Here is a 14,902-nt window from a genome sequence, read left to right as displayed (position 1 = left end):
GGCTTGCCGCTGTGACACAGGGCGGGCGTCGTGGGCGTGGCTGCAGACTCCTGCCTGGGGTTGGTCACGGACCAGGACCCAGAGCCACCCAAATTTACCAGGTTGTGGAACGAGAGCCTGGGAAGGTGGGAGACGTGTCAGGAGGGGCAGAGAAATGAACGTGGCCAAGATGGTGAGTGAGGACACGGAGTGAAGCAGCTCTACGGAGGGGAAAGCCACTCTTCGTGGCAGCAGAGGATGGATGTGACAGACAGGAAGCTGCCCTGGGAGACGAGAGCGAGACGAGGAAGGGCCGGCCCAGTCAGCCCAGCGCAGCACGCGTTCCTAACGACGGCAACAGTGCCTTCATGAATTTAGGGTCCTTGCAAGGTGATGACATTCTTGTTTAAAGTTTATGTCTGCTTCTTCAAAAGAAGGATTGAAAGATCTTAAATAAGATAGATGTGTATTTTGTTACTAGTCAGAGAAGCCTGGGGTTGGGATGCATCTCAGGGCCCCTGCCGTGCAGCAGAGGTGGGCTTGGGGCTGTCACCTACCATCGGTGTTGGGCATCTTCCCGAACTTTACAGGTGAGGAGAACAGGCCTTAGGGGGAGACACAGTTTTCCCCGAATCCAAGAAAATGGCCAAGCCATGGTTCAAACCGGATTTGACAAGATGCAAAGCCTGTGGTTTTCCTAGCACACCCCTTCTGTCTCGAAATCAGTTCTGCAGCCAGCAATAAAAACAAGTAACAAGGCCGGGCGTGGTGGCTCAAGCCTGTAATCCCAGCACTTTGGGAGGCCGAGACGGGTGGATCACGAGGTCAGGAGATCGAGACCATCCTGGCTAACACGGTGAAACCCCGTCTCTACTAAAAAATATAAAAAACTAGCCGGGCGACGTGGCGGGCGCCTGTAGTCCCAGCTACTGGGGAGGCTGAGGCAGGAGAATGGCATAAACCCAGGAGGCGGAGCTTGCAGTGAGCTGAGATCCAGCCACTGCACTCCAGCCTGGGTGGCAGAGCGAGACTCCGTCTCAAAAAAAAAAAAAAAAAAAAAAAAAAAAACAAGTAACAGTGGAGGATGGAGTGAATCCGTGGACCATGGGGTTGAAGTTCCCGTTGAGGATGCTGGCACCCACAGCAGAGAGGGAAATAGAATGATCCACATAATCCTAGTCACTTTCCGAGTGGAAGCATGCCTTGAAAAAGAAAGTTCTCCTTGGTGCGGAATTTGAGGCACAGGAATATGAAACATAAAATAGACAATTTTGTTAGAATTTTCTGTAAATACAGAATCAGTAGCCGTTCACCTAGCTGTGTTTTTATATGATCCGAAGGGTGGGGCAGAGGCCAGGAGAAGTGTACCCATGTGTGCACGCACGCATTCGTGTGTGCGTGTGTGTGTATGTGCACTCACACATGAGCATCTGTATATGCATCCAGAGGGAAGAGTGAGTTGAGCTGGTGGGGTCTGAGCTTGCACGTCTTGGGGCCATCTTCGGGCGGTGCCTGGAGGATTTAGGAAGGTGCCTCACACTTTTCTTTGCATATCAAGTCTCTGGGCCTGGCTATTATTAGAACCAGTTAACACAATTGGAGGTTATACAATCTGGTAGCTTGGGGCACTGGCATTTTAAGTTGTTGATTAAGGGGAAATGAATACGTTTTGGAAGACCCGTGTTTAAAGGGTAGGGTTGATACTTTGGTGTAAAAATTGAGAAACCTGATCCCTATTTTCATCTGGGTCAAAAGCCATCTCACCGGCATGCAGGCGTTTCTGAGCAGGCTCAGGGTTTTCTTGAGGGGGCCGCTGTGAGAACACTGAGAGGGGCAGGAAGCTGACCGGGGTTGGTGTCCCCCAAGGGAAGCGTGGAAGTGGTTCTTTTCAGCACACAGACGGCGAGAACCCTCCACAGCTTACTCTAGCTGCATTCCAGGGTCTGGTTAAAAGAATATGAGCTCTTTTTTAATGGATTTGTTAGGGGAGAATAGTGTACATATTTTTGGGAAATTCAAGTGACCTTGAACTTCTTAGGGAGAATCTACACTGATAGAAAAAAATGGTGATCGGGGTATCTCTTTTCTTGCTACTGACTTGATACACATTTTGGTTAGAGGTGCTTTGTTTCTTACAGTCATATTGTTGGATATAGTCACATGTGTTCCCCCATATAAGACTAGAAATGCCAACTTCTTGGTCTCGCAGTTTTGGCAGTGCCTTCAATAGTGCCTGATAATGATAAATGTCTTAATGAAGAATGAATGAAAATGAGTAGCTATCTCAGTTTTATCTAGTGATTACTACAAAATTAAGAGAAACCTCTGAAGCAAACGAATGTGTCAATGTATGATAATAACCTCTTTTAGGAAGATTTCTGTTACATTCAAATGAACACTCCATTTAGCTGGAATTTTCCTGTTATTCTGTATGTATCTGTGTGAATCAGAACATCAAAGCCTCTTTCTTTATTATTTGTGAATTTGACCAGTTAACTTTCCAATTAAGTTTCTGCACTTTTTGGTTAAACTTTTATTACTTACTGCAAAAGGAAATTTTGAATTAAAGATGAAGGAAGAACTTTTTCTTATTGATGGCAATAGGTTATACAGACTTCTGTATTAGAATAATAGCAGTATTTTGGGTAGAGATTCATGTGGCTATGCCCCTATTTCCCCGATGTATCTAAAATGGAATGTAAAGTAAGTGATAAAATTACAAACTCTTGTCAGTGGGACCTCACGTGTTTTATTTTTCACATTTTACTGTTATTCATTGTGGCTTTGATTCATATGGGGAAAACCTTTCATTCTGATGTTACAGCTTCTTTAATTGGATTTTACATTTCTTTTTTCTTTTGTCCTTCTCTGTAGATCTATCAGGTCCAAAAGGTAGGCTCTTCTTTATTTTCTAACTTGCATGTACTGTTTTTTCCTTGCCAAGGGCCTGGTCACCTTTCAGAAATAACACCTTGCACTGAAGATACATAGAAGTTCTTACTGTTTATTTTACTACTTTGTGTATGAATTTGTTTGAACATTCTGCCTAGATCCTCATCCTGCCCCACTCAAAGCCACAGTCAGACACATTTCTGTGTGCTGAATGCTTTTCTCATCTGCATTTTCCTCAAGAAATTTAAAAATTGTTTCTTTAAGAAGAAAAGTAATTGTAAGGCAAAATAAAATTATATTTCAGAATTTGGATAGCCTTCTGAAATTATGTATTGAAAGAAAAAGATGATTTTATTAGAAAACTTAAAAAATCCATGCAGATTACCACATACTGAGAGAGTATTAGATATTGACTTAAAAGTCTGAGTAAAAAGACAGTGATGATATAAAATAAACCTGCCATTCATCCCTAATGCTCAGAGATCATAAAATAACGCGCCTCTCTGTTTCCTAGTATTTTGTAGAAGCAGCTGAGGTTCAGAAGTAAATACACTGGGCAGGCCAGACACAGAAAATAAAGACAACCAAGTCAGTGATTCAAGATCTAGCAAAAATGAAGTCAGAAGTGAGTGAGTTCCTTGAGAATTTATAGAATTTGTATAGAAGGGAGTCTTTCCCATAAATAAATTTAGTTTGATACTTACAACATCTCTGATAGTTTCCTTTTATAAATTTATTTAGTTTCTAGATGAACAACAACTGTATTTTTCTCTTAGAGCAGATGAGAAAATCAGAATAAGATCACGTAATTTCGGAGGTTAGAGCACACAGGCCCTTGGAATGCACGGGTGGTCAATTTAAGACCTGTTGTGTTGGATTCCTGTGCTGGCCATCAGAACGAATCACCTTCCCCGCGGGCGCCCTGCACTCTGCATAGCTGCTGTCCCGAAGAGTGCAAAGAAATTTGTTAAGTAGATGCCAGAATCTCTTGTGCTTGGCTAGTGTTTCCAGGGCCCGAGTGTAGAACTGGACAGGTGCAAGGCCAGGCGGGGAGCCCTGCCTGTGACTGACAGCAGGACACTCTCATCCAGAACATGGAAGAGGGGCTCTGTCTGGTCGTTTCCACTCGCATTCATGCCTTTCTTTTGCTAGGTCACGTTGTTTTGTTTTCACTAACGTGCCAGGGATACATTGTGAAAACTTTTGTCAGAATGTGCATTTGTGTAGAATGTGAAGCTAGAAGGAGCCCCGGAAATCCGCAGTGGAGGAGCAGAGGCACAGTTTTGTGGTAAAGGTGTGCCCAGGGAAGGGAAGGCTTTCCTCATCGCTGAGATGTCTGGGGAGGAGAGGAGGCGGCGATTGCTCCTCCGGCCCAGCCAACTGCTTTGGGGAACAGTTCCTCTGGGATTAAAGCTATTTCTGAAAGTAGTGCGGCTCCTGCTTCCCTCCGCATGGCTTCCGGCTCATGGTAGTGATTGACATTTGAAATGTTTGCCCTTCCTGGACTTTGCTGTGCTGGTGCTGCTGCTAACCCAGGAACTACCAGTTAATTGCACTTGCTGTTACTAGGAGCGTTCTCTCCCCAGGAATGACATGAAATGCGGTTACAGCAGCCACTTACAAGACCACCCTGGCCGGGCGCGGTGCCTCACGCCTGTAATCCCAGCACTTTGGGAGGCCGAGGCGGGCGGATCACGAGGTCAGGAGATCGAGACCATCCTGGCTAATACGGTGAAACCCCCGTCTCTACTAAAAATACAAAAAAAAAAAAAATTAGCCCGGCGTGATGGCGGCACCTGTAGTCCCAGCTACTCAGAAGGCTGAGGCAGGAGAATGGCGTGAACCCGGGAGGCGGAGCTTGCAGTGAGCCGAGATTGCGCCACTGCGCTCCAGCCTGGGCGACAGAGCGAGACTCCGTCTCAATAAAAAAAAAAAAAAGCCACCCATGAACGAAGGTGAATGATTTTCAATACTGGTTCTTCATCATGAAAAGAGCAAGACAGAGCGTGCAGATATAATGGGCAAAAAGAAATCTATGAAAACAGAAAAACTGACAATACAGATTTCTTTTGGAATTTAAATAATTTTATTGTGAGTTTATATAGCCCTCATCCTTCTAAAAACATATTTTGCTTCCCTCTTTCTAGTTGAGCCAAGATGGCATCATATTTTACTTGTGAAAAATCGGGAACTTGACAGGTGCTAACATTAATTGAATGCAAAATAGCTTTAAGCTGATGCATTTCCCTGACACTGAAGTTAAGACATGACTTTGGGATATGTTTGCTTTTATTTCCTTTCTGAATTTATATTCCAAGGGAATGACTTACAGAAAAAGATATGGCTCGTGTCCTTTTTGTAGTAGAGTTCAGTATTATTGAATTTTTAAAAGCATTTTAAATTCTCCCTCCTAATTTTTGCTCTTCCAATTTTCTACTTACCATCATCTCTAAGAGAAAGAGGTAAGACCATCTGAGAACTGCGTATTTTTAAATCTGACCACACTTGGAAATGAAACTAAACCAAACATAGCAACAGCATGTTTTGGTTATTGTAAAATAATTTCAAAAATGGTCTTGTATGTCTGGCGTCTGATTTTTTCTCTTGATTATCAGATTTTAATGTATAAAGAGGAAATTCGCATCTGTGTTATAATAGGGAAGTTTGGTTAGTTGTTTCTTGATTTTCTTACTGGAAATTAAATAAAAAGGAGAAAAGCAAAACCCCATTATTTGGGCCCATGACCTGGGTTCCCACCTACCTTTGGGATTCCCCAATTCAGTGGCATCAGTAGCTGTTCTGAGTCTGCTTTTCTCATTTTAACTTGGACCACTGAGCAAGATAAAAACATGGAAGTATAAACTAAAGCAAACTTGTCCAACCCACGGGCCACGTGCGGCCCAAGACGGCTGTGAGTGCAGCTGAACACAAATTTGTAAACTTTTTAAAAACATAATGAAATTTTTTTTGCAAATTTTTTTTTTAGCTCATCAGCTATCGTTAGTGTATTTTATGTGTGGCCCAAGACTCTTCTTTCAGTGTGGTCCAGGGAAGCCAAAAGATTGGACACCTCTGAGCTAACGTCATCTCCAGACATATGTAACTTGTGGGTCTGCGTATTTTTCTTCTGTACAATGACCTCTTCTGTGGGTGGCAGTCATCTCTCCGTCCATGCTACAAAGACATCAAAGTCTGAATTCTCATGGGCCTAGACTCAGCATAGACATCAGGCAGCTAGAACAAGTGTCAGCACACAGTTTCTCCCCTTCTTCTCTCGGTTTCCCTGAGGTCCCCACACAGGAATGGCTCTGAGCTTCTGCTTCTCTTAGATGGTGTTTATTCCTTCATCGTGTTTGCTTTGAAGGCATGAGCAGCCTGTCCGAGGGGACGTGAAGGCTGCTGGGCCGGCTTTACTGTCTTGCTCTCCGCCGAGGCCCTTCGTCCGGGAGAAGCTTCGTCCTGGGCTCTCTTGCTTTGCCGGGATGGGGTGGGTGGGGAGGATCTCTCTTCACAGCTCACAGCCTGCATGACTGCGCGGGTGGCGGCTCCCTGCATAGAAGCCAAGTGTGTTGCTGACTGCTTTGCCTTGGCGCGTTACCTTCACCGCACGGCTGGACGGCCGTTTGGAAATGCATGTCGGAACAGTGCCTTAGACAACTGCCTTTTTAAGAAATTTCACTTCTTGCCTAATTTTTTTCCCCTTCTGTCTATAGAAATATTATGGGCTGGATACAAAATGGGGTGACATCGAGCAGTGGATGGTAGGCCTTGAATATAATTTTGTTTTTACTCTTCCCTCCCCACTTGAATACAGTGTTGAGACTTAAATGCTTTATAATGTAATTCTTATGTAGTTTAACTATGTAGATAGATTCCTATTGCACCATAATTTAATACTGAGAGATTTTCTTCCGGGGATTTCTGCATCTGGTCTCTGATTGTTTACATCCCCAAATGCATTCTGCTTAGAAACAGTCCTGGTCTTGCCTGTTCAGTAGCCACTGACTGCTGATGTCTCCTGGCCAGCGGTTTGGGGTGGTCTCCACTACCACAGCCACCCTGATCTCCTTGAGCACAGGGCCCTCCACCAGGACTCAGGCTGGGCATGCGCCCCTGGCTTGAGAACTTTCCAAAGAACATTCCCATTGACATCGCAGCTCACCAGCCTCTGGCTGGAACCTGAGAGGTACATTGTGCTCCATTTCCTTCACTCATGATTGCGACCAGCTGCCCCATCACCCTCATTTAGACTTTATCTGCATTTGCTGTTGGGTTCTCTCTTCATCTTGTCCGCTGTGCCTGCTGAAACCACTGGTCTTTGGTAAGAAAATTCCTTTACCTTCTCAACCTGCTTCGTAGAACAGCCCCTCTGCCATCCTGTGAATGGAGGGCTAGCTCGCCCCGATGATACTCCTGTCTTTCCGGCTTTCTCGGGAAGCAGCAGCACCCACATAGGGAGGCTGCGGAAGGGGGATAATCTCTGTGCTTTCCACTGGTCCCGAGAGAGCATGGCCTGGCCCTTCTCGTTAGTTCATCTACCTGAGTCCTTCCACCTCTTCCTGTCCCTTTTGCTTTATTGCCTGGCCCTGTGGACTTCATCACATGCTTATAGCATTTGAGAACCTGGTTAGGATGGAAATGTCCTATTAAATGTTTCTTATACATAAAATTATCTGAGGAAAATCCACAATTCTTTCCTAACATCTTACATACTGGGTATAAGAGAGGTTATCTCTTCAAATATAAAGAGCACACACTTACTCTATTGGAAATATGATTACATTCAGCCTAGGCAAACCATCATTTTAGGCTTACGTGACATAAATGTATTTTTGTTAAACCTTAAGACATTTTTGTCCACAGGTATGGTGATAAAAGAAAGAGAAAAAAAGAAAAGAAAAATTTTAAAAATCTTAAGACATTCTTTGAAGTTGTATCATTGTTTTACATACCACTGAGAAAGAAAAAATGCTAATGATAACTGAACAACTTGGATTGTAAGATACACCCCAGCTTCAGAGATGTCTAAGTGTGAAAACCCATGTGTGTCTTAGAATCCACGATATATAGTAGAAAGAGTGACATCCTTTTCGGATATTTTGTGGAAATGATTTATCTTCTGATTCCTGAAGAGAGTAAGGTTCTGAAAGTAAGGGGAAAAGCAGATTGATTTAAATGGACCAGATGATAGAGGTTAGAAAAAATTAAGTCCCAACTTCTGCCCCAAACACTGTTTTTACAACAAAAATGAAGTATCCCAATTATTTTTGTGCTTAAGAACCTTCCACCCCAGAAAAGAACATTTTTACCCACTGGTTTAATTGAAGCCTTTAAACGAAGGCAGAGAAAATATTTATTTGACATTTAGATCAGAACTGCTGTATTATGTTGCAATGGGACTACCTAAGCTTTTTTAAAGCACTTTTCCTGTGTCCATCTGTCTCTAACCTTTTCAAACTGTTTCCTCCATTATTTTGGTAGGAAGACAGTGAGCGCTACTCTCGTAGATCCAGAAGAAACACATCGGTTAGTACCGTGTTCATTAATTACTTAGGCAATTTGATTGAATTCTAATTTATACTTGTAGTGGCTGAAGTATATATAATATATATAATATCTTAATGATGATATCATCCCTTAAAGAAATTAACACTGTTGATGATAGAATACTGATATTATTACCTAAATAAAGACTATGAACTCAGCTTTTAGCGTTTTGACCTAAATTTGGTAAGGAGAGTGTGTTTGAGAAATTTTTGAGTATTAATATATTCATAACAACTGTAGTGCTTTTTGTGCCACTGAATACCCATAAATAATTTGCATAATAATATACACCAGTGCTGTGTATTTATATTACCGGTGAGATAATACTATTCGGATGAAATTACTTTTTTTTTTTTGAAACAGAGTCTCACTCTGTCACCCAGCCTAGAGTACAGTGGTGCAATTTTGGCTCACTGCAACCTCCACCTCCCAGATTCAATGATTCTCATGTCTCAGCCTCCCAAGTAGCGGGATTACAGGCACACGCCACCACACCCGGACTAATTTTTGTATTTTTGGTAGAGATGGAGTTTTCCTATGTTGCCCAATCTTCTCGAACTCCTGGGCTCAAGTGATCTGCCCACCTCGGCCTCCCCAAGTGCTGGGATTACAGGCATGAGCCACTGTGCCTGGCCCTGAAATTACCTTTTTTTTTGAGACGGAGTCTTGCTCTGTTGCCCAGGCTGGAGTGTAGTGGTGCAATCTTGGCTCACTGCAACCTCTGCCTCGTGGGTTCAAGTGATTCTCATGCCTCAGCCTCCTGAGTACCTGGGATTATAGGCACGTGCCATGACACCCAGCTAATTTTTGTATTTTTAGTAGAGACAGGGTTTTGCCATGTTGGCCAGGCTGGTCTCAAACTCCTGACCTCAAGTGATCTGTCCGCCTTGGCCTCCCAAAGTGCTGGGATTACAGGCGTGAGCCACCGCGCCTGACCCTGAAATTACTTTAAATCCATATTGCCCATAAGCAGACAGAGATCCACAAAGGCCATGTTGTGGGGGACCTAGACTGGTGTCCACTGAGATGTCCAGGGGCGGTGGAGTCAGTTCCCAGCATCACTCTAAGACTTGGGCACTGGTTCTTCACGTATGTTGTATGATTACTTCACGGTTGTTCTCGTCCTTTCTTTTAATAGGCTTCTGATGAAGACGAGCGCATGTCAGTGGGTAGTCGTGGAAGCCTGAGGGTCAGTAAACAGAATGATGGAGTTTGCATGGCACAGTTTCTGGTCCAAGCCCTTTACTTTCTCATCCCTGCATTCTGATTCCTTCTCCATTATCCCCGTGGTCTGATAGTCAATACTTAACTGATGAGATGCTTACTTAAAATCAAAGCAGTGGGGGATGTTTCTTGGTTGCTGTAGAGAGATTATTAATATGCATAGGCACGCTGGTTGTTTCTTTCTCCCGAGATGAAGTCGTCTTTTTTTCAATACTTATCCACATCACAAAGCTCCCAAGCCTTGATTAGCACAGTGGGCTCAGCACATTGGTGCTCCACAGGAATGCAAAAGCGCATCTGCCCTTCATTAAGTCTGTATCCACTGACACACATGCTTCTGGTAAAATCGGAGCCTCTATTAAAGTAGCTGTAAGTTAATTATTATTGAGCAGTGTTTTCACACAGCTGCTATAGACTGCCTGCTGAAAACCTGGACCAGGACTGGATCCGTAAGATCTGCCTTTAGCCGCTTTTCCTTGTATCAGTTATAATTAGATCGCTTCACCACTGATAGGCTTAATGGTCAATCAACGCAAATATGGACTTTTCCTTAAACATTCCAGAAACCTTAATAATTACACTTGAAAAAAGTGTGAGTTTTAGGGGAAGTAAAACAGAAAAACTATGTTTTGCCCAGTGCTTTAAGTCAGTGGATTAATCTGAGCATGTCAGTTTCTTTTACCACAGGACTGAAATTGCATCTCACCACTAGTAATAAATAAGTCTCAAAGCAGCCACTCCGTTTTATTAATCCTTAGGGACCCCATAGAGCTGAAGGCTTGTTTTACTTCACTGTGACAAGTAAATCCTATTACTCCTTGACTTACACCTGTGCTGAGTGTGTGTGTAATTTGGCCGTTTGTAATGATAAAATGCAGAGGTGAAACATGGTTGCTGTGCTGTGAAGCAACTCTGTCCTTGTCACTGTGCTTGCAGTGCCAGAAGCAGATCTGTACTGATTTTGCCAAAAAGCTGTGGTTCAAATGTGAGGCCCACCTGAGGGCTTCCTTGCTGCTTAAAACCTTCTCCTGAGATGCAGCCTCAGGGATGCCGTTGTAACTGTTAACCTCAGGACACTCTGACACCACTCACCCAGGAAGAGGGAGGATTTGTGGACCCAAAATATAATAAATGCAAAGCTCAATTAACAAAGTCTGTAGACAAGGCCCAGATATCATAGCTGTTGAGCAGGCCCAGGAGAAGCTTGAGTCCTTGAAACCAGTGAAGAAAATGCTGTTTCAAGGATGAGGGAGAGTGACCAAGAGAGGAGAAAACTCAGACTTAGCAGCATAGAGGATGTCGGTGACTTTGGCAGGAGAACTTTTAATAGAAACGTTGAGGGCAAAGCCTGGTTAATATGCGTTCAAGAGAGAATAGGAGGAGAGAGACACAGAATCCCAAACTCTCTCTCAAAATGCATCATTTTTCAGAGCCACACCCTCCTGAAATTATAGGCAAGAGGTATGCACTTACATTTTCCTGGGAAAAGTATGTTCACTGTCTTAAGATTCTCAGAGGGTCTCCTGACCCCAAAGAGTTGAAAACAATTGCAATATGAACGAGTATGATGGTGTTATGTAACAGCGTTCATTTCATTTTCAATGATTTTTAACCAGAAATAAGTTACATCTTTCTGCTGGACACCACTCTTTGCCAAGATATCAAGTATATTTGTTTTAAGAGCTGAAATTCCCTATGGGAGATTCATCGTTAGGACAGTACATAAGATGGGGAGGAAGTGGATGGGATTTTCGTTTTCAGTCACATGACACTTTCCCAACATGTACTTGATCTAAAGAAATAGATTCCTCAGAACTTAAGAACTTGGATCCTGGAGATGAGAGTCAAACCTCCTAATGTTTATAGGCACCAAACAAGCCCAGAGCGGTGAAGAGGCCTGCTTGGGGTCACAGTTCTTAGGAACAAGGCCAGCGCCTGCTGCTCAGAGGCCTGGTGGCCTACATGCCCTCCGTGTGCTGGGTGCCCTGGGCTCTATGCTTGCCCCTTTGTACCACCGAGCAGGGCATTCCCCAGAGTGAGGACTCTCATCTCGCTCTATTTCTATGCAGGGTCAGTTTTTTACTGTTTTTATGTATTTTAATATTATGAACTTTTTACATTGTTGATTCTAAGATCGTATCTTTTGTTTATTGACTCTGAAAACACAGGCCTTCTTCATTTAACTAGAAAAGATGATAAACCCTAGAAAAGGTGGGGAGGTGATTTATATTATTCTGGCATTTGTATGGATGCCGCCTCAGAAAATCTAGATTTCGGATTTTCTAGAATTTCTAGATTTTAGATTTTCTGGAAAAATCTAGATTTTTAATTTTCCTTTTTGAAAAACTGACAACAATGCGTCTGTTAACCTTTTCCCTTATGTAACTAAAATGGATTATGTAGAAGAGGAAATAAGATTTATCAGACTGTTTCAGACTTCCTGAATTATAGCAACCTTTTCCATGGAAGTTTATTTAATGCTACTGGATTCTATGGTAGCTACCATTCTGACATAATTCTTTTTGTAAGTACATATTAGATCCTAGAGATTATGGGAAAATGTACTTTTGTTAAGATTTTAAAGATTGCTTGTATTTATGTTTTACTTAGCTTTTAAATTTACTTTTGGCAACTCTCTTTTCTGTTGTTTCTTTTTTTCTGCTATCTTTCTTCTGACAGTCGCAGCCTGACTTGGAGTATGGGGGTCCCTACGCCCGGGTGAGATGGTCGGATATACTTTGCTGTGTGACCTTAACTGTGTGGTGTGACGTATAATAACCTATGCTATTTCCACGAATCTCATGGGTGCTTTTCTGAAAAACCAAGTACATCTTTGTCTCCAGTTTTTGCCTGGGGGGCTGTGAGGCCAGGAGGGCAGGCTTACGCTGCGGAGTGAGCAGTCTTCCTCCTGGGGCCTCCAGGGTGCAGCCCAGATCCTGCCGGAGGGGAGGAGCCCAAGCATCTGTGCATGAACACTCCCTCACCAGATGGCCTTTGAGCACCAGCTGTTTGCCATGCCTTGTGTTAGCAGCTGTGTATACCAAGATGAAAAAGATAGTGTCTGCCTTCAAGGAACTCAAATCAGATCAAGAATTCCGAAAGCCTCTACATTTCCTTTAAAAGATTAAATGTAAAGTCATTTTACCTAATGAAAAATCTATTATTTTCCAGTCTATATCCATTCAAATTAAATGTACATTCTGACTTTTTTGCCAGGAAGTATTCTTTGAGAAAGCTCCTACTTCCAGTAACAAAAACTAAGGCCTTAGACTTAAACTCAGAATTACTTCTTCTTATATGTATCTGACAGTTTCTGTGCCTTATGCTTTCTAAAAGTCTGTCAGTGTTATACTTCAAGGAAGAAAAAGTTCTCCCCAGAAAGCGCAGCTCAGCATTAAAGTGATTTGATACTAAAGTTATTATAGCGTATTATGTACTATTTCACCTGAAGGACTTTACCTAGAAGCATTTTGTGCTTCATTTGTTCCAGTGCATTTCAAAATTATTTAGTAAATTCCTGTTTTAAAAATGTATTTTTGGCCAGGTGCGGTGGCTCACGCCTGTAATCCCAGCACTTTGGGAGGCCGAGGTGGGCAGATCACAAGGTTAGGAGATCGAGACCATCCTGGCTAACATGGTGAAACCCCGTCTCTACTAAAAATACAAAAAAAATTAGCTAGGCATGGTGGCGGGCGCCTGTACTCCCAGCTACTCAGGAGGCTGAGTCAGGAGAATGGCATGAACTCGGGAGGCGGAGCTTGCAGTGAGCGAAGATTGTGCCACTGCACTCTAGGCAAGACTCCTTCTCAAAAAATATATATATATGTATTTTTGTGTTTGCAATTATAATGAATAAATTGTAGCATACATCTGCATAGCATATTTGGTGCCGTGAGCCTCCTGTGGGGCAGCTATTCTGCTCTTAACAGATGCAGGCTGGAGTGAGTAGCTTGGGGGTCAGGACAGGGGAAAGCACAAAGACAGGTCATTAGATTCAGAAAGTGCTCTTCACAGAGTATCTGTTACTTAACTACAGAGCACTTCAAGTCATTCTGGCAGGTGAGAGCATTTCTGTGACACTGTACCTCCAGCAACTCTCCTGTTCTTTAAGGAATTCAATGTATTAGCAACATAAATCTAGATTATTACTCTTTTTATGTTAAATTCAAAGTAAATTTGATTGAAGAGCTAACCCCCCGTGGGATAAACGTGTGTGTTAGCAATGGTCAGGAACACATTTTGGATTTCTTGTTCGGTGTTCTTTGTAAGAATTCAATAGAATGCATCAGGGATCGAACTCAAGAGTTTTGACGTTGCCTTCCTTGTTTGTTTTCCATCTCTAATGCCCTTTACATGTGCCCTGTCTTTTGACTCATGTAGAAAAGACATCTAACATTATTAATCCAAAAAGTTGGCAAGGGACTTTTGCATGGTCCCATGGGAAGGTCACAGACGCTTTGATAACACTGCGTGGTAGTCATTAGCATTCGGACTAGTCACAAGTTACCGTTTTCATAGGACATTTACCCTTGTATCTTATTTATCCTGTATTAGAAAATATTAACTTATGTATGTCCTCTTTATGTTGTTCTCTCTTATGGCAGTGTTTCTGGAGAGCTTGTTAGAATGCATGTTCCTGAGCCCTTTCTCTAAGTATCCTGATTCCCTAGGCAGGGGCCCTTGCTTGTGAGAAGCATGCCAGGTGACCAGGAAGCAGGTGGTCTGCGGACTCCCCTCTGAGACTCAGTCTTAGAGCATGGAACCAGCAAAGTGAGCAAGCTTATGTACCACTTAAAGCCATACAGTACAATAGAGCAAAGCTTGCTGAACATCAGAGACCCAACTTAAGATGAAGTTAATATGCTGCCTGTGGACTTTTTGTTCTAATATTGTTCAGTTAACTGTCAATGCCCCTTGCCCTTTTACGCCACGTAAAAATAGCCCCACCCATCTAAATACAGCACAAAAAACACCATCCAAGAGGAGCAAGTTAGCAGTGTTCTTTAAGAAGGTCAAAGTTCTTCTCCCTGTGGAGATACAGTTAACAAGATCCTATAGATTTGGGAGTACATTCAAGGAATATAGCCCAGGAATAGATTCCTTATGATAGAATTCCATTACCACAGACCTGGTCATGGAAACTGCTTTGCAGGCTTTCCTGCAAAGTAACAGTTTTTCCCGGGTTTTCGTGGAAGCCTGTAAGTGGAAAGGTGACAAATGAGAGGATACTGTCATGCTTCCGGCTTGCCCACCTTCTGCT

The 14,902-nt window shown here is 42.9% G+C and overlaps 1 protein-coding gene across 25 annotated transcripts in view; it reads left to right on the top strand.

Moving 5' to 3' along the window:
* The window catches only part of LRRFIP1 (LRR binding FLII interacting protein 1), a 167,322-nt gene that overhangs the window by 87,617 nt on the left and 64,803 nt on the right, over positions 1 to 14,902 (top strand). For 12 of the 25 annotated variants that reach the window (XM_030917056.1, XM_030917053.1, XM_030917054.1 and 9 more), the window contains exons 3-7: positions 2,854 to 2,871; positions 6,585 to 6,632; positions 8,353 to 8,397; positions 9,557 to 9,607; positions 12,322 to 12,360. The exons of 5 other annotated variants lie outside the window; for them this stretch is intronic. In XM_030917056.1, the coding sequence (XP_030772916.1) occupies positions 2,854 to 2,871; positions 6,585 to 6,632; positions 8,353 to 8,397; positions 9,557 to 9,607; positions 12,322 to 12,360 (201 nt within the window). The remainder of the gene's footprint in view (positions 1 to 2,853; positions 2,872 to 6,584; positions 6,633 to 8,352; positions 8,398 to 9,556; positions 9,608 to 12,321; positions 12,361 to 14,902) is intronic. 8 more of the 25 variants (XM_030917047.1, XM_030917048.1, XM_030917055.1 and 5 more) reach the window with 3 other exon arrangements.

Source organism: Rhinopithecus roxellana, chromosome 14 (genome assembly GCF_007565055.1).
Source record: "Rhinopithecus roxellana isolate Shanxi Qingling chromosome 14, ASM756505v1, whole genome shotgun sequence".
Classification (NCBI taxonomy): domain Eukaryota; kingdom Metazoa; phylum Chordata; class Mammalia; order Primates; family Cercopithecidae; genus Rhinopithecus; species Rhinopithecus roxellana.
The sequence above is the reverse complement of the archived record's forward strand: the minus strand, read 5'-3'. Positions and strand labels throughout refer to the sequence as shown.